Source organism: Microtus pennsylvanicus, chromosome 3, assembly GCF_037038515.1.
Source record: "Microtus pennsylvanicus isolate mMicPen1 chromosome 3, mMicPen1.hap1, whole genome shotgun sequence".
Lineage (NCBI taxonomy): Eukaryota > Metazoa > Chordata > Mammalia > Rodentia > Cricetidae > Microtus > Microtus pennsylvanicus.
The window spans coordinates 85,444,347-85,466,123 of record NC_134581.1 but is presented as its reverse complement, the minus strand read 5'-3'; the positions used below and the strand labels follow the sequence as shown (position 1 = coordinate 85,466,123).

Here is a 21,777-nt window from a genome sequence, read left to right as displayed (position 1 = left end):
AAGCAGTGTTAAGAATATTGAAACAGTTAAAGCCAATGTATTAAGGCTCACAACATTATTTTAAGCTTAAGTATTTCGTTTACAGCAAACCCTGAATGAATTGGTTCGACTTTCCAGGCTAATATGGTTGCAAAACCCATGTGTGGTACCAATCCCACACTAGTCTAGCCTCCAATGAACAAGGCATCCAATGAGGGTCTAGCCTCATTTCCCAATGTCTGGTTGTTTCACTCAGCTGAATGTCCAGCTTCAGCACCTACACTGACCTCAGCTTCCTGCTCTTGTTTAATTGTGTTGGAGTTTGGTTTTGGTTGTTTTTTATGGGAGGGGATACTTGATTTAAATTTTACATTAGGACATTTATCTGCTTTCCAGAGGTTTGAAGCATGCCCTTACATCTTGTGCCTGAGACAAATGCATCCCTGGCTTCCCTGATCCAAGCCTCAAATGGGAACAGAAATGTTGGGCCCCTGCCCACAGCCTGAACCAGAAAAGGATCCTAAGAGTGAGGCTGTCTTGGCTGGCAACTGGCACTCATTGACTGTGTTTGTGCAAGTGGGGCATTCAAGGCTGTGAGCGCTGGGGCTGTGGGAACCATACGCGCCTGTGATTCAGGTTCCAACTCAAAGATTCACATCATGCATGTGGGCTGAACAAATCCCTGCCTTCACCAAGCTGCCTCTGGATCATGGGAAATGCTGAAGCCTGCACCAGAACCAATGCCTGTGGCTTGCTGACCTGTTAGGCTACCCACAAATCGCAGGAATAGGAAGTCCTTCTTTGTGTCTGACTTCATTCCTGCATCCTGATCAGTCTTCATTGGAAGGCCAGTGTCAGGGTTTTACATGGAGGTCTCTGTCCAGTCTTCCAATTATCACCTCTCCAGCAAGGGTGATGGAGAAGGTCAGAGGGGCTCCAGGCAGGGAGGGAAGGAGCCAGTCTCTCCTGTCAGCCCACCAGAGGGCCACAAGAATGATGATGGCCTACTATTGACAGGCACTGAGACACAAGTCACTAGCATGGAAACCCTATCTGGAGTCTATTAATTGACGTTTGAAGTGGAGCCAAGGAAATTGTGGCGTTAAGAGGGGCCTTTTCCACATAGCTGCCTGGCAGAGCCGCCCGCAGCCTCCGCCTCTACCTTCCATGGCTGCTTATTCCTTTCTAGTCCCTCCATCCACCTCTCCCACTTCCTCCTCTACAAACAGAAGCAACCTGTCAAGACCAGACAAGAGGCTGACCCAGAAAAGGCCAGCAACTCTAGAAAAGCTAATGAGCACATAAAGTAGACATGAGCTAAGAGGGACTCTGAGAAGCCACCAGGTCCAGCCCCCTGCCTCACAGTTGCATCACCATGTAACATTCAACACATCCCCAACAAGCAAAAGTAAACATAGGTTCGGGGGGGGGGGGGGGCCTGGACCTCTCTCCCTCCTAGTGTGTTTCCGGCCGCACTTGCTACCATCTAGCTTGTCTCCCTCCCCTACCAGTGACAAGAAGACTACATAAAGAACATATTCTCTGTAGTTACCAGACACCCATCTGTAAGCTACTCATGCATCTTATGAGATGTGAGGAGATGGAGGCGTGCGTGGGATGGGGGGGCGGGGGGCTTTTGACTCAATGAAGGCAAGTAAGAAAATAAAAGTCTGGATTCTGAACTCATCCTTTCCAACCCCAAATCTATGCCATCGGACCACCTGTGCGATGACAGCTTGTTGTGTGGATTTAGATGTGTGACTTAACTCTCTGGGCTAGCTTCCTCATCTGTCCAATAGGAGAGGTACTAACTGCTTTAGTCCTGAGGGACATCCATGCTGACTGCCAGGCAGGCCCACTCTGAGTCACCAATGGCCTCTCTGTGAGACACATGTAGGCAGGTACCTTTTGATGGCCTTACCTGCAAAAGACCTGATGAGAGAGTGCTTCATGGGAAGGTCAAAGACCAGCCCTGAGGGGGTCAGGGCGCCATAGCAGGCTTCAGCCCCAGCTTCAGGTCCTGAGCTCACCCTTAGCCTGCCCAGCAGGAATTGAAATGAAAAGCTCCCAACTGACCCCCTACAGGGGCCCCCACACCTCATGCAAATCTGCAAAATTCCACATGTGCATGAGCGCACAAGTTCCTACAGATGGTGCTTCCTGTCATGCCCGCTTTGCAGGCAGAGACGCTAAAGTTCCTAAAAATGACTGTGCCCATAGCCAGGAAGCAGCTGCTCTGAATCTCAGGTCCATCCTTAGGATTCAGTTTCAGGACAATCAGAGGTGTCTCCTCTCTACTATGAGATGGACATGAATAAATACAGAATCTGCAACTCTACCTCACTCTCCAGGGAACACCTGCCAATCTACCCAGGGCAGGAGGCCTGTGGATTCCACAGCATCTGGGTATCACTCCTGTTTTGTAGCATGTGACTACTTCCTCCGGAAGGAGACAGAGCAGAGACAGAGGGTCTTCCCATCTGATCCAAGGCCCGCTTCTGGCTTTACGTGACCTCTTGGACCCAAGAAGAACCGTAGAAGGCAGAACCACTGCCTGGATGGGAAGAAGGAAGAGAGGAGAGAAATGGGCACTAAACATGCCCACTGGGCATTTTCACATGCCATCTCCTAGAACCTGCCCACCAATCCTCCCCAGAAAGCAGTCCATATCAGCTTCCTGTAGCACAGCCAGGCTCAGATCCACCTAGCCATGGCAGTAAAGTCAGGAATAGTCTGATAGTCAGATCAGTAGTCTGAGCCAAGGCCAAAGGCGATCTCACCACTCCCTGAAGCAACAGCCGAACTTCTGGGGACTGAAAGCCCTGGTCCATTCACAGCTACCTGTCTCATGGACAGGCCAGTAATAAATGCCTCCTGCACAGACCTCCCTGATCCCCACTCTCTGGGAAGTAGCTGGGGAATGCACATTAGTGGTGGGAGTCTGAACCAGGTTCAGAAAGAGAAGTTGCTTGCTTGCTTGCTGGCTTGCTTGCTTGCTTTCTCCCCCCTCACACTTCCAAAGTGAAATGCAAATGAGATTTCCAATTGTGTGCCAGAGTTGGGTTGCCCACACCTCTGGCCACAAGCACACTGATGTTGGGGCTGCCAGTGCTATTAAGACACATCCAATCCCACCACCCAGCATAGAGCCCTCACAGGCCCCTCCTCAGAGCAGCTCCCAAGCAGCACGATTTCATGTGGACCAGTATGCACAGCCCTACACCCCAGGCTTGGCCTGGCGACAGTGCCATAGATCTGAGCTGATATATTCTAATGCAGCCTGATCCCAGAGCGCACGCAGCAACTCGATGCTATCCAGTCTCTTTTTATAGAGTGTCCACCCTGCGTGGAACACATCCCAGGGTATGTTGGCTGCTAACCAAAGGGAGAGGGAAGGCCTAGACTCTAGGCCCTGGAGGGACACAGCAAACAGAAGCTGAGGAAGAGTTGTTTGGCTTGGCTCATGGGCCCCAGAGAAGGGAGTAGTTGAAAGTGGAGAGGGTAAGGTACTTTACCAAGGTTTTGGCAAGGCCAAGGGACATCAGCTGTCTTTTTCCCAAACCTACAGCAATTCCAGTGCCTGCAGATATTTTGGAAGTAGCAATACCCTATGGATTTAAGTCTGGCTTCTCAAATTGGACTGTGAGTCCAACTTACAGTATAGCTAAGGGAACTTTCTGGAGCAGAACAGGTATTCAGTACCTAGAGTGTTTCCTGCCTCTTGCAGGGGGGTCCTTTCTAGAAGTCTTGCTTCTCCTCCCAAGCTGCTCTGCATGAGGGAGCCTCCTCCTCTCCATCCTGCCATTTATTCAGCGCTCAGTTGCCAATCACCTATTCAGTATAGACTTTGGCTGGAGCAGGAAGTACAAAAGGGAACAAGAAGGGTGCCTTCTTAGAAGCTTACAGATATGCCATTGGTACCTCTCATGCAGTTGTGAGACAGAAGGAACCCCCTACATCTGTGCCTATGGCTTTGGCACCATGCTTGGTAACAGGTTATACATGTGGACCAGACTGGTCTGCCTCTGCCAGTCACAGACTGGAGCTCAGCGGAGGCATTTTTACAAAACCTGAGAGTTACATAGGGGTCCACAGGTCAGAGCAGGGAAGCAAGGCCCTTCCAGGAAGAAAACAGTGCAGAACTTGACTCCAGGGCCTAGGAAGCATGGCTTTAATCTGCTAGGGACAGCCACGTGGGTCCTCTGCTCACAGGGTGAGACTGCACACGTTCACTAGGCCCAGGTGTCGTGGAGCTTTGGGTGCCATAAGCAGGTTCGAGGGAGGGGGAGGAGTCCTTGGAGGCTGTGGGAGCAGATGGGTTAGGAAGAGCCTGAGAAGTGAGGTATCGGCCGACTGTGTCATTCATGAGTGTCAGCAGAGCCTGAGATTACCCAGAACACCCCTGGGCAGCAGATCAGGAGCAGCTCTGTGTGCTGCCCCTCTTGCTTCAATACCTCCGTCGTGCCTGCCCCTCACCCGGTCCCCTGCTCCAGAGGCCCTCAGTCACTCAGCTCCCAGATGAGAACCAGAGAGTCCACTAAGTCATCAAGAAGGCAGGAGAGTCACGGGAGAACCAGGAGGAAACGATCCTTTGTTCACTGCCTTCGAATCCTCAGACCCAGAATTTAAATTTAAAACAAACAAAACATAAGGGGCTGGGAGATGGCTCAGAAGTAAAGAGCACTGGTTGCTCTTCCAGAGGTCCTGAGTTCAATTCCCAGCACCCACATGATGGCTAACAACCATCTGTAATGAGATCTGGTGCCCTCTTCTGGCATGTAGGCATACTTGCAGGCAGAACACTGTATACATAATAAATATATAAAACTTAAAAAAAAAACCAGCTTATATTGGGGCTGGGGATGGAACTTAGTTTATAAAGTACTTGCCTAACATGCATGAAGCCCTGAGTTCGGTCATCCTTGCCATATAAGCTGGGTGTGGTGTGGCGGTACAGGGGTACACGTCCAGAATCCTAGTACTCAAGAGGCAGCGGTGGGAAGTTCAAGGGCATCCCAAAAACATAGTGAACTTAAACCCAGCCTGAGTTACAGGAAGAACACTGGCTCATCTGACAGCTGTGCCAGCTACTTGCTGGTGTGAACTGGTGTGAACTGGCATCATGAAGGGGGACAGCAGCTTGGTCCCATCAGGGTCCACCTTTCCCCAGGGGCATATGTGCTCAGACTCAGGCCCCAGAATGCCAGAGAAAGTGGGTGTCTGTGGCATAAAGACGTGAGGAAGGCTTGGCACTCTGCCTTAGAAGCAGGGCGGGAGATCTGTTCATCCATGAAGTCGCTAACCAGGCAGGAACCCTCCACCTTATGGCCCTCACATTCCCAGCTTCCTTGGCCCCCACTGGGGAAAAATCAAATAGGCAGGCCCCTGTGCTGGAAACCAAGAGGGCAAGATTGAAATCTTCTTAACAGGCTGTCGAGATGGATCTGCAGGTAAAAATGCTACCAAGCCTGATGACCTGAGCTCTCTCCAGGACACATTCTGTAGGAGGGAGCCAGCTCCCAAAAGTCGTACACACACACAACCACACACAAATTAATAAATAATACAACAATAATAATTTTTAAATTCTGATTTATTCCCTTGAATCCTCATCATTAGAACAGTCCCACCCTCCCGGGATGTGACATGATTAGGGATGAGACCAGCCCAGGGCCAGCATCTACTGCTACAGAATAGAATGTCAGTAGAAACATGAGGACCATCAAAGGAGCATTTCCTCCATGTAGGCCAGGCTCCCCAGGCCCTGCCACCCTGCAGTCCGACAGCCCCCCATGGCATTCCAGGTAGATGTGATGTGGTCACCCATGGCCATTGTGACCAGGCGACATGGCTCCTCCCGCTGTACCTGTGCCTCTGAGTTGACTTTCCCTACCCCCCAGCTCCCTGAAGGAGCAGCTCACTTGACCAGAGTGAGAAGTGGGTGTTCAAGCAGCAGCTGACCTCATAGGTAGACCAGCTGGCCAGATCGACAGCAGAACACAAACATGTCCTAGCCTGGCTAGCCGGTCTCTCTCTGTTTAACTCCCTTACCATGGGGGCACATGCTGGCTCTACCTACCTACCTACGAGCTCACGAAGGCTCCAGAAAGTGAATTCTGTGCAAAATTTCCCTACTAAGCTATGCCTTTTCTTGCTCCACTCAGGTAGCCTAGGTCCATCAATGCTAGAAATAGAAGTTGTGGGGATAAGGGACCAGGCTGGGAGAGGCCACGGAGGAGGTTACTCACTTCACCCAGCAACCAAGTTCTTCATATCCAGGGCTTATGCAGATGGAAGGGCACCCCCAGCCCACCTGGAGAGAGATGGAAAACAAGTGCACACTGGGAGGGAAGATCTGTCCTCCGCCCTTGGAGCCCAACCCTGTGGCTAAGACTGTGTGCTCTGCTTGCTACCCAGCTTTCCCAGAACAGAAACATTTGCCCCCACTGCCAATGGGTTGGAGGCCACCCAACCACTGTCTGACTTCATGTTGGATTCTTCGTGTAGACAAAAAGTCCGCTTCCATAACTGGTCCATTGGGACACAAAGGTTAGCATTTCCTGTCCCAGAATGAGACCACTCTCTGGGCCACTACAATAAATATCTACTGAGACCTCTTAGCTGTCATCTTGACCCTCATCTTTGCACCTGGTTCTGCTTCCTGCACTCACTCACATCGGGATTTGTTTCTGAGGCGGGCATAGTGATACGCAGCTGTAATCGCTGTACCCGAAGGGAAGAGGCAGGAGAATTACAAGTTCATGGTCAGCCTGGGCTACATAGTGACTCCCAGAATCTTGACAGAGAAATGGAGAGAAGAGGGGAAGAGGGAGAAGAGAGCAATGGCAAGGAAGAAAGGGAAGTTGGGAAAAGAGACATGGTCCCAGACCGTCCCAGGTAACCTTCTATCTTGGAGTCAAACTGTGGTAACCCTGCAGCAGACACATTTGGTGTCTTCAAAGATGTCCTGAAACTTCAAAGAGCTACCAGCCTTTTGAAGTCTCCCATCACAGCACCCGAAAAGACTGCAGAGCTGGCCAGCTCACCCGTGAAATGTACCCTCTCCTTGCGGAATGAGGCGCAGCACCCACCAGCCTCCCACAGAGAAATACTGGCTCCTGTCACAAAACGCAAAGAGGCCCGGAGAGCTCAAAAAGATATCAGGCCAAACTAGAGATGGGAATTAAAACCTTGCCTCCTAATGAATTATAAATGCATCTCTTACCCTTTTCAAATTCAGAGATTTGGACTTTGAGGGAGAAAGACTTGCGTCGGGGATAAGGTTTTGACTCTTCTTAGGATTCTGGCAAGTCGTGGATTTGGCAAATTTGCATGAGGTTGAAAGGTACATTTAAGTGGTTTTCTGGGATTCCCTGAAGTGAGTATCTGTGGCAGGAGGCTTAGAGAGTGTACTTCTGTGGCTTCCTTCCAGGGCATGCGGACATCGCTTTTACGGCCGTCTCCCTTCACATCTGACTTGTCCTTGGGTGGGTGACCTGCACCTGCCTGAGCCGCCTTCTTCTGTGCCTGACTATCTCTGTGTCCTCCTCACTCATGGTCACTCCTCCACCTACCCCTGCTGTCCTTTAACAAGCCCAGTTTTATAATGCAAAAAGCAATGTTCCTCCTAGTCACCCTTTCCAAGGACCACGACAGTGTGTCCTGTGTTTATTGTTTGAGTCTTTTAATGCGGTGACCCTTTCTCCGGTGCCCTTGGATTTCTGCAAAGGCTCCAGGGCTCCAGACTGTGGGTGAGAAGGTCCCCACCTGGCTCGATTTTCCTCTGTCTAAAAGCCGCAGCACTCCTTGGGAGGTGGCTGTGCTGGGTGGGAGCCCGTGGTGGGAGCCCGTAGCAAAGTTAACGAGATCAGTTCTGGTTTCTATTTATGGGACCAGTGGGGACTCCGGTCTCAGGCTGGCTTTTGTGAGGCTGGGATGACTGCCTCAAGGTTTTAAATCATCTGAAGAACAGCATGGTCCTCCTGTGTGAAGCTCCTTCAGGGCCACCATTAGGAGTAGAGCAGATTTCTGGCTTTCGGTGACAGCAGCGTGACTTGCCACAAGTAGGCTAGCCAGTCTCTCTCTGCCTCAGTTTTCCCACCTGTAAAATGAAGATACTTCTATAGGACCCTCTACATGAGGCTACTGTGGGGATTAAACTGCCTTTGCTAGCACCATAGTGCACCCAAACACACACGCTAATCGAGCTGGCAACATACTGAGCAGAAGACTCTAAAATTAAAATAAGGTCAGGGTCAGGAGTAGACAGAAAGCACAGAGCCCTGGGAAGGGATGTCTTAGGAGGTCACCATGATTACAGGGGTGCTAGCTGTAGCGAGAAGCCAGCCTCTTCTGCATCAGGGTTTAGAGGGCTGTGGGACCCCTCTGACTGACTGCTGCTCTTCCTTCCCCTCCCTACCCAAGCCCTTCCTCTCTCCTACCCTCTCTGTGCTGTGCTTCTGCAGCCAGCACTTTCCTCAGAGGACAGAAAGAACTCCTTCCGGCTTTCCCACGCTTACTGCCCACCCAACATCCACCACCCGGAGCTGGACACAGACCTGACCTCCTGCACATGAGCAAGGGCTGTGGGTTTGTTTGTGGTTTGCTGGGCAGCCCTCTCGGGCTCCCTCACTCTCCTTCAGCCAGCGCCTCCCCGATGAGGCAGCTCATGTCTGCTTTCAAGGTTAAACAGAGAACTGTTGACTCTGTCCCTGACAGTACCAGTCTCCCTTGGCCCTGCTCCCTGAACCCCCTGCTGCCTCTGCTACCTCCTCATTAGTACTGTGGAAGTTATGTGGGTGCCCTGTGCTCTGATGCTTCTGTCCTGATGGGAGCTGGGAGGCTGGATGGAGCCAGGACACAGAAGGAGGTTGTAGGGGTCCTCTTTCCCACTCTGCCTGTCAGCTATCAATCCACCAGGGGAAAGAGGCAGAAGGGGCGACAGAAAGTTTTGCATGCAGCCCATGAGCATGGAGGAAGGCCTCCAGGAGACAGATTCCAGTCAATCAACTTAACTTTATTTCACAGTATAAGGAATACATAGGATTGGGAAGCTTGGAGACAGACCCTGATTGCATTGGTGGCACGCTCCTAAGGCAAAGCTTAGTATGTGGCGGTGTCCTATAGCAGAGTTCCTAAAACAAGTCTTCTTAGCAGGGATCATTAACAGGAATCTGGTTTAGAGACAATGTTTAGATAATATCAGTCCTTCAGGGCCCAGGACATCCCCCAGCAAGGCTAAGTAGAGAGCAGGAAGCTTTGCTGGGGAAGGAGGGAGTTTCCATATTGCAGAGCTTAGAGAAAGTGACCTCTACCAGCCAGCAGCGCCTTCCAACACAAGGTAGTAACAGAACAAGAGACTGGAGCGAGGCTTTTTCACACGTCTGCGGTTACCTACTGCATACGCAATAACAGCACCGGGAGCTCCAATGCACGAGTTCTCACTGCGGTGGCAAACTCTAGGGACAAGAACATTTCTAGATGTTGCTTCAACTCATTAATCAGTGTGCCAACCCTGTGAATCTGAGACCGCAATGTCTCCGACAGACATCTGGCACAGTTAGCTAGGGAACTGTCCTCCAGCCTCCCCTTGCTCCCCCCAGCAGGATGAGGTCTGAACTAAAGAGGCTTCCCAGTGTCCTGAACCTCTGCCGGTGACCTCAGATGCCTTCATCTGTGATAGGGACAGAGAGGAAATGCAGCCTCTAGCTCTCCATCCTCAAGTCCATACAGCGTCACCTCAAGCCTAAATGCCATTCTCTCTCCACTCTCCCCTGCCCTCAGCTTCAGAAGATGTGTTTGTGCTACTGTGGGACTGACTGACTGACAGTAAGCTTACTGCCACTGGAACAATAAGCCAAGAGAAAAGAGGCATTTGGGGTTACATGTCAGAGGTTTTAGTGCATGACCTGTTGGTTCTGTCACTTTGCCTGTGGTTGACACATCATGGTGAGGCAAAACTATTTACCACAAGTCCAGGAAATGAGAGAGAGGAAGAGGATAGAGCCCACAAGCCTTTCCTCGAACATGCCCCTGATAACCCAGAGACCTCCCTCAGGTTGCTACCAACTCCGGTAACAACTAATGTAGGGACCAATCCTCGAAAGACACATGTATCACTTAAATCACATATGTATGCCCAACTCATCTACAGGGTTGTCAGATAAAATACAAGATGTCCTACTAAATGTGAATGTCAGGTGGAGATGCTAACACTAAACGTATTTTTCTGACGTCTACATTTTGGGGTATCCTCTGCTGAATCTGGGAACCCAAAACACAGCCCAGCTCTGCTACTCATGGGTTGTGTGGTGCTGGGCAAGAAACTTAGTTCCTCTCTTGGTTTCTTCACCTCTAAGAGGTGCATAATTTCTGCACGTACAGCCTTGTTTCGAGAGTCAAATGACCCTTATAAAGGATCCAGAAGAGCTCTCGGTATTCTGTAAGCCAATGTTCACTTTAGGATCACTTCCCCTTGATTGTATCCAAGGCAAAGCACTAGGTAATCAGAGAAAACACAGAGACAAGACCTCTGAGACCTCTGCTCCAGAAGTGTAGAGGAAACAAATCTACACATCAGTGTCACAGCTATGAGATGAGAGCTATGAGGCAAAAGGGAGGCTCTTGTGGGCCTGGGAAGGAGCTTGTTTTTGATGCAGTAGAGATGGGGCGAGGCACAGGCTACAAGCATCTGCTAAGCAGAGGCCAGTCCCACTCTACAAACTGGGGACAGAAAGTCAAGTGTGCCCAAGTCTCGTCAAGCAGCTCACAGACCAGTGAAGCCAGCAGATGGCAGGAGCACCCAGTGCCACGTGCACTAACAGAGGGGATGTTAAAGCCCCACATGTACCTATGGAGGCGGCACAGGGTCCCAAAGTAGGGCAGAGGCTGGAGGGGAAAGGAAGAAAAACTAAGACTGACTGAGAGAAGGACCAGGAGTTAAGAAGGCCAGGAGTAGCCTCTGGGCTGATAGAGGAAGATTATGGAAACCTGGCTAGGATAGGCTCATGATAAGGACCCTCCCAGGAGGAGCAGCACAAAAGCAGGCTACTCTAGAGACAAGGGAACTGTCCAGTTCAGGTAAGGCCGCAAAGAAGAAAACCGGAGACCTTGTAGCCTTAAATACCCTCTTTGACAACCAGCTGGTGTTTATGGCCTTGGGAGCCATTGAACATATGAGTGGCAGAGATTGACTTCCAGAACTTTCCTCTGGCCACCGTGGAGTTAAGATGGATTGGAGTGAAAAGAGAGTAGATAAATACTGGGAGTCTATTTCTGAGGCTAGACAAGAGCTCAGAACTCTGGGCAGCCAGACAGCCTGGGGGCTGTTAATTCGCTTTGCCAACTGAAAACACTATATCTGTTTTTTGTCTATCAAAAATATCTAGGCTGACATTCCTACAACAAAAGGCGGGTTCTCAAGAGAAACTGTAGCTAAATATTTAATATTTTACATGACAAGGCAGCCTTCAGAAATGAAGCCCCAAAGACCAGGGAGCACTGCTTAGGGGTCAATGAAGAATGAGCACCATGTAGAACTATGATTGGACGAAAGCGGGTATGACCTAACGGAGAGCAGCTGGGGGGACTTAGCAGGACCTTTTCATATCATTCTTTGGACCCTGTGTAACATTTCTTCCTTTGAGATACGATGAACACCCTCTAGGAGGGGAGATGTCATGGTGTACTTATAAGAGAGGTAAGTCCAAGAAATCTTATGGCCAGCCTTCACACAGAAGAGCTTAAAGTCAGCATACAAACTTCTGCCATTTCCTTGGTTGCTAAGGTACCATAGCTTGGGGGGGGGGGGGGTACTGTGTCTAAGCCTAGACCTTGTACAATAACCCCCCAACAGTGAGTGGACAGTGTGGGTGGGCTCCCTCTACATGGCACAAACTCACACTCACGCCTCTGAAGCCTGGTGGCACTCAGGCTGCCCTCTGTGAGGAGATAGAAGGGTGTCAGGCAGGGTAACATCACCCCTGAGGAGCAGTCCTTGTCCAGCTCCTAATGAAGCAGAACAGGAGAATAAGAGACAGCCCTCTACTTCTCCAAGGGGCAGAGTCCTAGCTGCTTGGCCCATCTTCTTAGCAGAGAATGAGCACAGACTGCTTAACCAATCGCATTCCACATCCACCCATCAAACTTTCCCATGTAACATCCCTCTGTCCTGACAACTATGGACCCTGGTTTTGTTGGTTTAGCCCCTTTTACTAATGAGGAAACTGAAGCACAGAGAAGCTAAACCACTTGCCTGTGGCTACAAGCCATTGACTGTGGGACTCAGGATCTGAACCCATACTAGCCTTCAGATTAGCCAAGAGAGGGAAAAGCCAACTGAGGAAGACAGACTTTGTCCAACAACAGTTATAGGGAATGCGCCATGATTTGAGGAGATAAGGCATGATGAAAGATTGAGGTATAGCTCAGTAGTGAAATATTTGCCAAGCATGAGCAAGGCCCTGGGTACAATCCTTAGCACCCACCCACTCGTAAAAAAAGGGAGGAAAGGAGAAGGGAGAGAAAAAAGAGGAAAGGAAGTGGAAGAGGAAGGATGAAGGGAAAGAAAAAACGAAAAACAAAACTGAAGAGATTGGCAGAGGCCAAAACATTTGACCACACAGATGACAGCGAGGGACCCTTGAAGGGTTTTACTACTAGACAGATACTCAAGCCCAGGGGGTGAGAGGGCAGACTGATGTCACCTTCACTTTGGAGCAGTGTAGAGGACCAGAGGGAGGATGGAGGTCTTGGGGAAGGGCAAGGTATTTTAATCCAAACTAGAAACCATGACTTCCTGAGTCAAGAAGAGTGTGTGGAAGTAGAAAAGAAAAAGACAAACCAGAGAGAAGTTCCAGAGAATCTAGTATGCTGTCTAGGCGTGCAGATTGAGGGACGGGGGTGGAATCCAGAAAGGCGACTCTCGGCATTTGGCTGTCTTCATAACTGAACGCTGAGGTCATTTCGCCAGATAGAATGTGGAGAAAGAACAGGTCTTGCAGCAGAGATGGGGGGTTTAGATCAGACACGCTGATCTAAGGCCAAGAGCAGCTAGATCTTGACTCTCGAGATGTGTCTCAGCCAGTAGAGCGCTTGCCTAGAATGCATGAAGCACGGCATGAAAGCCGCCATGGTAGCACACGCTGCATTTCCAACCCTTCTTGTAGGAAGATCCGAAGTTCAAGGTCATCTTTCCTTACACAGAGTTCAAGGCCAGCCTGGGATACCTGAGACCCTGTTGGGGATGAGGGTTCTGAGCTCAAATTCCTGCCTGGGTTTATTTTATCAGCATAAAGATGGTAACTGAGTAGACCTTTGAATGCATGGTGTGGAGAATGAGACATGCCTGGCAAGAGCAAATCTAGGGAGGAAGCCAAAAACCAAAAGAGCCAAGGAGTCTGGGAAGATGACTCAGTGGAATAAGGGGCTTGCTGTCCAAGCATGGAGACCTGAGCTCAGATCCCAAGTAAAGTGCCCCGTGTGGAAGCATGCCTGTAACCTCAGAGCTGGGGGATGGTGTACCAGAGACAGCTGGGAGGACGGGGTGCCAGAGACAGGCTCTACCCTAAACAGCAAGCTCTAGATCCAGGGAGAGACTGTGTTAAAATATAAGGGAGGTGGCTGGAGAGATGGCTCAGCAGTTAAGAGCACTCATTGCTCTTGCAGAGGACCCGGCTTTAGTCCCCATCCATGACGTGGTGGCTCACAACCATCTGTAACTCCAGTTCCGGGGGATCTGATGTCCTCCTGACCTAACACGCACCATATGTATGTACACATAAATACACACAGACAAATACTTGCACACATAATACACACATACACACACACACATGTGTGTGTGTGTGTATGTGTGTGTGTGTGTGTGTGTGTGTGTGTGTGTGAGAGAGAGAGAGAGAGAGAGAGAGAGAGAGAGAGAGAGAGAGAGAGAGAGAGAGAAGAGTCCCAAAACTATCATTGTAAGTAGGCTGAACTTAAACGCTCAGTGCTCTTCCTGACTCTGTTTTCCGAGGTATATGCCTCCACTAGCTAATATATTTTCTCCTTAATATGTATCCATGTTGGAGTTTCAATTTACTTATTTTATAATTTTCACACAAGGCCCATCGGTTTGTATCCCTGGTGTTTATAACAGAGCTTGACACATAGTAGGTTTCCCATACACATTTTCTAGGTGGAACATTTGGATAACACTAAAAGGCCACCCTGAAAACCAAGTCCAGGCTCTTAATCTCCTGCCATTCTAGAGGGTGGCCAATAGGTGGCAGATCTGTGTAAGTGAAGAAACTGGCAGCTGGCATTGCTTGTGACTCAGACGGGAAAACCGCAAAAGTGAGCAATCTGGCTCTGGCCTGCAGGACTCTCTATCCATTCCCTTAGCAGATGTCGCTAGAGCACCAGCCACAAACCTGGCCTGGCCTGTGCTTTCTCTGAAATCCAGGTTAGAGGGAAGCAGCAAGAAGGGTGGCAGGGGGGAGGGGGAAGGGGAAGGGGGCGGGGATGTCTGAAAGCCCTGCAGGCAGAGGCCAAAGCTACCTAGGAATTACAGGGTCAAGATGAGGACAGGAACACAAGAGGCTGCGGAGCAGGGCTGCTGAGCCACAGGGAAGATCTGTGAGAGGCTCCCACTCTAAAGAATATGCCTTAGTATCCACCAAGCCCTAGTCTGGATTCTGATTCCGTTACCGTCAGTTATACAGTTTTACCTAAGCAATTTTCCTCTTAACTCAGTTTCCTCGCCTGTAAAAGAGAGGACTGAGTAGATCCTGATTCAAAGGGAGTTAACAATAAAACAACAGTTGACATAGCCAGCGCCTTTTACATAACCACAAAGCAAACTTGGCATAACCTGGTAGCTCTTTACAAACCCTCGCCTTGTCCTTTATGACATAAACCTAATCTTAATAACCCCACAGGATAAGAAGTTTTATTACCCCACTTCTCAGATAAGAGGGCTCAATTCTCAGGTTGTTTAACTTGTATATAATAATAATATTAAAAAAGCTCATAAAATGATGAGTCTTTGCCAAGTTCAGCTAGGCTAACACACACAGCACACTGTGTCCTGTATTACATGTGCTACACTGGGTGCAGAGAATCCGGGACCAGGGAAGTTACTGTGGAGGGGAGAGGCAGAAGAAACAGATATTTCCCTGGGACATGCTAGATGTCGGGCTAGAAAGGTGCTAGAATACTACAGACTAGAGGCAGGCGTTACTTGGCCCAATTGGAAGATTGCTTGAAAAGAGTGACCTCTTAGTTGGTCTCAAAGGTTGGGGAAGCACAAGCCTGGAAGAAAGAAGGGGCTGGAGAACTCTTACAACCTCAGCTAAAGAGATAATATTTGCAGAGGGCCTTCTCTACAACAAGGTCCTTTGACTTCATAGACAGTGAAGGGGCTGCCTGCTCTCCAATCTAAGCTAAGAAAGAGTGGAGCCAACGGAGGGATGGGGAACCCCAGAGCGACGCTCATTGTCCGTCCTCCTGCTTCGCCCTCATCCGTCTGTGAATTCTTCTAGCAGACCCTAGAGCAGGGCTCCTCAAACATGGATACATACAAATGTCCCGGGTCTTTGCCAAGCTCATGAGTGAAAGTGAAGCCTCTAGAAGTAACTGGGGTCTCACTGTGAGCCTCAAGAGAGGAGCTGTGTCTGGCATTCCTCACTATAGACGACATGAAAGGAACGGAAGGGGCAAGGTTCTATGTAGTAAGACGAAGAAGATTCTGAAGATGTGACGACTGACCCCAGAGACCCCAGCTGTTCTTCTCCAACTCCAGTCAACACTGAGACTCACAGCACAGACACAAGCTGTTCCCTGGTTCTTTCCCAGAGCTTCTGGTGCAGAGGCTGGGGTAACCTCTGAAATAGGAAGTACATACTGCCAGCAAACCTATATTTTCTCAGCCAAGTATCACTGAGTTTACCCTGAGCCTTTTCTCGAGCCTGTGAATCGGGCAGACCTGGTTACTGCCCCTACTCTGCTAAGATGCCTCATGATGCCCCAAGGAGACAGACTAAAAGCCACTTCGAATTTAAGCCCCCCCCCCAGTTCCAGCTCCCTTCCTAGGAATTTTATAGAGGTTCTTCTTATCTACTTAGTCAGATCAAGAAAGTACTTTGCTCACCACTCCCCTGAATGAACACACCCACGGGGGAGGGGGAGAGTCATGAAGAGAGAAAGGGAGAAGAAGGAGAGAGAGATAGAGAGATACTATAAAAACATGGACCTCATAAACCAAGGTCCACTCTTCCTCCCAAGGGAATCTTTCATTACTTATTCAACAAATGTATATCAGGGGGCCTCTTTGAGTTGGTTACTAACCTAGGCATAGTGATGCCAGGAGGGCCATGGCACATGAGATCTTTCCTATTCTTCAGTCATGAAGAAGACACAGTGAGAAGTGTAAATGGAAGGCCATGGAGCTCTTACACAGGATGGACAGGGCAAGCCTCTCTGAGGAGGTGATGTTGAAATGGCGCCCTTGTGGGTTCTTAGACAGAGGAGCTGATGGGCTAGGACCTGGGGAAGGAGGAAGATGGATGGACTGGTGTCTCAGGGGCACCAGGAACCATCATGGGTGAAGGTGTTTGTGGGCAACTCTGAGCCCAAATCATGTTTCAAGTACAGTAGGGGAGCCCCAGGGGTTTCAAGGCAGAATAAGGACATGACCCATTCAAGTGTTTCATAGACCACTCCATTAAAGGACGGAGAACTCACTGCTGATCAGTTAAAGGCCCACTCTGCCCCACAAAGCCTGAGTTCCGTGAGTTCCCCCATGTTGGTTGAAGGCAGGAAGAGCGGCTGGCTGTCCTCCCACCCTTCCAGCTGCCACACAGAGCCTTCTGTGTGGATGCTGCTGACTCACGAGGCAGTTGTGCCCAGATGGCCATCTGCAGAGCCAACCATCTGGGTTGACATAGTATCTGAGGAATTCCTGGAAACCCAGCCAGGAGTCCACTTGGGTGACCACTGGACTCTGGAGGGAACATCGTCAGCGTCACCCCACGACTGTACCTGGGCTATTCAGAGGGTTTGGCCAAGCTGATAAGTCAAGGCCAATGAGCCAAGTGAACTTAGCTCTGTACAGTCAGTCAGTGGACATCAAGCACATTCTGAACACTCCAGAATGGGCAACAGCCCTCCGTCCCTAGTCCCAGGCAGTCCTCCATCAAACTGGCACTGCAAAAGAAGGGGAAAAAAGCTGGTCACAAGCTCCAGTTCCAAGTTCAAGGCTATCGCAGGAGAACTTGAGACTCAGGGGTGTTTCCTCAGCAACTTCTAGATGTAGAATCCTGTTGAATTGGGGGGGGGGATTAATTTATCAAAAAATGTAAAAGCTTTACCTCCCTGGATAAATCCACTTCCCTCCCTTCTTCCTTCCTCCCTGATAACTTCAGGCCAATCTCTCTCCTTCTCACCTCAGTTTCCTTGTGTAGAGGCAGAATTTACTGTGTTGTGTCTTCCCAACCTCTAAAGAGACCCCCTTGTTCTCCACAGCAAAGTTCGGAGAGGGTTTTCAGGGGCTCCCCACCCACACAGAATGAGAGATGGGTGCCCCATACTGCCCACTGCAGCACAGGTACCAGAGAAAGGGCGTAGCAGGGAGAGAGATGCTAGGCGCTGCTCCAAACCCTGGGTGGCAGGAAAGTCAACTAAAAGAGCTACCACCCCTGTGGTGGGGACCCATATTAGGAGGATCTGCTCCCCTCTGTTCAAGCCAACTGGGCAAGATACGTTCACCCTGGCCAGTCCCAAAGTCAAAACCAGAGACGGCCTGGGCTCTACTGGGTCTTCACCAGCCCTCAATCCCCCAACACTTAATGCAAATTCAGTTCCTGACTGACAACAAGAGCAACACCAAAACAGTCAACTATTTTTATCTCCAGATTAATCACCAAAAGGCTAACGCTTCCACCTTCCTTGTGATTAAAAATTAGGAGACCAAACTCTATAGTGCTCAGGATAATAACCAAGCCTGTGAGGGGATGTATGAATAATGCATCTCCAGGCCTGGGCTTCTCAGAGACTTCCTCCCCTCCCCACACGGCCCTAGCAATGGGCCTCCATCTGAATGGAGAGGTAATGAGTAATCCCCCCCCCAACACACACCTCCCATCTGAGCTACAGCTGCCAAGAACGAGTATTAATTTCTATTCAGCCGATAGCCCCCAAATGTCCTCCCTCCTCACCCACCCCACCCCACCTACCCCGCCCCCACCCACCCCTCCCACCCCCATCTGGTGTGCAGCGAGGCGAAGGCCAATCAATAATGCATGGCTACATGAATAAGCAGCATGATAACCACTTATTTGGGAAGATGTAATCAGGACCCATTCTGAGGGTGGATGTTGTGTGTGTGAATGTGTGTGCGTGCCGGAGAAACTCCCACAACACAGCCCCCCCCCTCCGCTCGCAGCTCCCCTCATCCCCAGTCCTGCTAATGCAGTCTCCTCAAACACAGCACTGGTGAAGCAAGAGAGAAGGGAAGGGAGGGGCCTTGTGGTATGAGTTTCTAGGAAGAACACTCATACTCTGACACACACTCACACTCACACTGACACGCACTCATGCACACACCTTGATCATCATATAGAACAGCTCTAGGAGAAACCCTGTCTCAAAAAAAAAAAAAACAAAAACAAAAGCCCAGACTACTCAAACGTGGTTTCTCTCCCACATCCTAGATGACAAGCTCCTCACTCTAGGGTCTCATTGGTCAGAGAGCATGCTGGCAACAGGATTGATGAACCGTCCGAGAAGGTTGCCAGCGAAACACTCCCCCCCTTATTCCAACACGCATCAGCACTAGCGGGAGAGTTCACACTTTCTGCCTGAGGACACTGCCCTGCTGTCATCCTCTGATCCAGGACACCTTCTGCCATGCATGTCTCTTGACCCATCATTGCAAGTCAGAGGGTGCCCAAAGGGCTAGGTGGTCCTTCTGCTCCGGGACCAGTTGTTCTAGTCCAGGTCCAACTCGGGAATGCGAGAACTGAACAGGAGCACCTAAATTTCCACAGAATACTGCAAGTCCCAGCCCTCACTGCCGGAGGGGCCAGCTCAGCCCCACCACAGGAAGCTGAAATCCTTTTCATCAGTCACTAGTCACACCCCCACTGATGGAAAGCCTTAATTAACCCCACTTTGCTCTCTGGCCACGCCTACCCCAAGAAGGCTACAGGCACTAATAAAAGGGTATAGTGGGCACAAGTGGTCGGTGGTTATCTGCAGTGTCCAGCCCATACCCCCATGCCTCCTCCAGCCTGGCAGCTCCAGGGCCTCCTGGAGAGGCCTGGCTTCAGAGCTATAGCATGGAAGGGTTAGATAAGGCCAACTTTCTCCCTGGGCCAGGATCGTCTTGACATCCAGAGCTGGTTTGAGTAAAAAAGTGGTCCCATTTCCAGTAGCCCTACAAAGTTGAGGTTCCTCAGAAAATGGTTCTTCAGGGCTGTTAGAAATGAGCCAACCTTCCATCGGGACCATACAGGGATAGGCGAGGTGACCAACTTAAAGGCTTGCTGCTTTGGGTACTGGCTTAGCCAAACATGGGACCCTTTGTCTGTTAGAGAAGTCCAATGGACTAAATCAGGAGCTGACAGAGGCAAGCAGGTTCTGTAGCTGGGCGCCACTGCAAACCACAGGCATAGGCATTTGTTTGCCCAGGGTCAGATTGGAGGGATGCTTTCCCTAAAAGCCCATAAAAGACCTCTGCACTAGGTCCCCAAATCCTGAGGACACGCCCACCAACCTGACCTTCATTCTGAGAACTTGAAGGGTTCTCACCTCTCTGTGTCAGATGAGTCCCTGAGCCCCCTTCCAGCCTCTAGGGCTAACGTAATAGGTGATTGCAGAAAAGATAGAGGTTCCTCAGGGGACAGTCTCTTCAGATGGTCTCCATGAAGCCCTACCTCCTGCATGGCTTGTTCATGGAGCAATAAGGGCCTGGGAAATTTAAATATGCCCAGAAGCACCAGCCTCAGAGGCAGCCATGTGTCCTTAGTCAACTTCTGGCTTTCCAGGGTCATCTTTTTAAATAATAATTGATTACCTCCATACCTGTGCATCCTACAGTGTGGCCTTCACGGTAATCAAACATGGTTCATTGGAGCCAACAGGTGTCTCTGCAGATGCTTCAAGGCTTGAAGTTCAGTATTGGCCCTGCAGGGACCTTGCTCCACAGGGAAGGGGACAATCCTATGTTCGTTTCCCTTTGGCACTATGGATATGGGACCACCAGCCACTAACCACACTGTTACTTGTAGAAAAAAAGGGGGGTAACTCCTTCTGAGTGGGAATCAGGGTTCAAGAGCTATATAAAGGACAGAGCTCAGGAAAGGCCAGGGTAGAAACTCCAAAGGACCAAAGACCCTCCCTGTCACCTGAGGGAGGGGACCAGGCTGATCAAGGGTCAAAGGTGCAGCTCCCAGCCCCAACTCTGCCATACTTTCACCATGTGACCTTGAATAAGTCCCTTGGTGGTGACCTTCAGTTTCCAGGTCTATGTAATTGTGATTTTAAAAAAAAAAAATAGTGTTTTTCCTTCAAAACTGTTGTGAGAGATGCAACAAAGCTTGACAAAAAAAAATGTTGAGGCTGGATTAATGGCTCAGTTATTAAAAGCAGGTACTACACTTGTAAGAACAAAGTCTGGTTCCCAAGACAACTATCAGGCAGCTCACAACTGCTTGTCACTCCAGCTCCAGGGGGTCCAATGCCTCTGGCCTCTGTGAGCACTGCCATTCATGTGTATGCACACACACAACTAAAAAATAGGATTCTAGGCCAGGCAGTGGTGGCACACACCTTTAATCCTAGTACTCGGGAGGCAGAGGCAGGCGGATCTCTGTGAGTTAGAGGCCAGCCTTGTCTACAGAGCTAGTTCCTGGACAGCTAGGGATACACAAAGATACCCTGTCTTGAAAAGTCTAATAATAATAATAACAACAATAATAATAATACCTTTTAAAAGAAATAAAAATAAATCTTCACTTTTTGAAGTTGAAAATAAAGATCCTGCAGGTCCCTGGTATCTCAGTTGAAAGTACTGCTTCTTCCAGGTCTGTGAGACTAGCCAGGGACACCGCCTGTGCTCACACATGCTTATTCCTGCCATGAAAGACGAAGAACAGCACATCCTTTTACTGTTACCATCACTGTAACACAGAGGGCGACACTCTTTATCAAAGTATAACAATTCTTGCTCATCATCCTCTGCCACCTCAAGCAGAGACCTACCCCAATCTGACCTCTCTGCTCCTCTCCCCACAGTGCCACCAGATGACCCCATCATCCTAGGGGGGCCTGTGATCAGCCTTCGGGCGGGGGACCCTCTTAACCTGACCTGCCATGCGGATAATGCCAAGCCCGCGGCTTCCATCATCTGGCTGCGCAAAGGAGAGGTCATCAATGGGGCCACCTACTCCAAGGTGAGCAGGGAGGAGGAAATGGGGATGGGGGATGGGCAGTGAGACAAAGGATAAAGGGAGGCAAGGGTGGAGGGGTCGGGAACATGGGCACCAGCTCTGTCTTCCTCCGTGTGGAAGCGCTTCTGTTGTTTCACTCTCTGTTTTGTTGGTTTGTTTTATTGGTCACTGTAGTTCTCAGACTGTTTCTTCCACTAGCCTCCCTGCTTCCACCTCCTCGTCTTACCCCCACCCCCACTAGGATAATTATATGTGAAAACCCTAGAGCAAGATACGGTCAGAAGAGCAGACTTGAGGCAGAAGTAACCAAACCTAGAGTTGCCACAGCTATTATGTGCTCCCCTGAATAACTGTGTGCCACCCCCATAACTCC

At 50.0% G+C, this 21,777-nt stretch overlaps 1 protein-coding gene across 6 annotated transcripts in view; it reads left to right on the top strand.

Moving 5' to 3' along the window:
- The window catches only part of Kirrel3 (kirre like nephrin family adhesion molecule 3), a 550,850-nt gene that overhangs the window by 487,446 nt on the left and 41,627 nt on the right, over positions 1–21,777 (top strand). For all 6 annotated transcript variants that reach the window (XM_075966411.1, XM_075966409.1, XM_075966408.1 and 3 more), the window contains exon 6: positions 21,250–21,407. In XM_075966411.1, the coding sequence (XP_075822526.1) occupies positions 21,250–21,407 (158 nt within the window). The remainder of the gene's footprint in view (positions 1–21,249; positions 21,408–21,777) is intronic.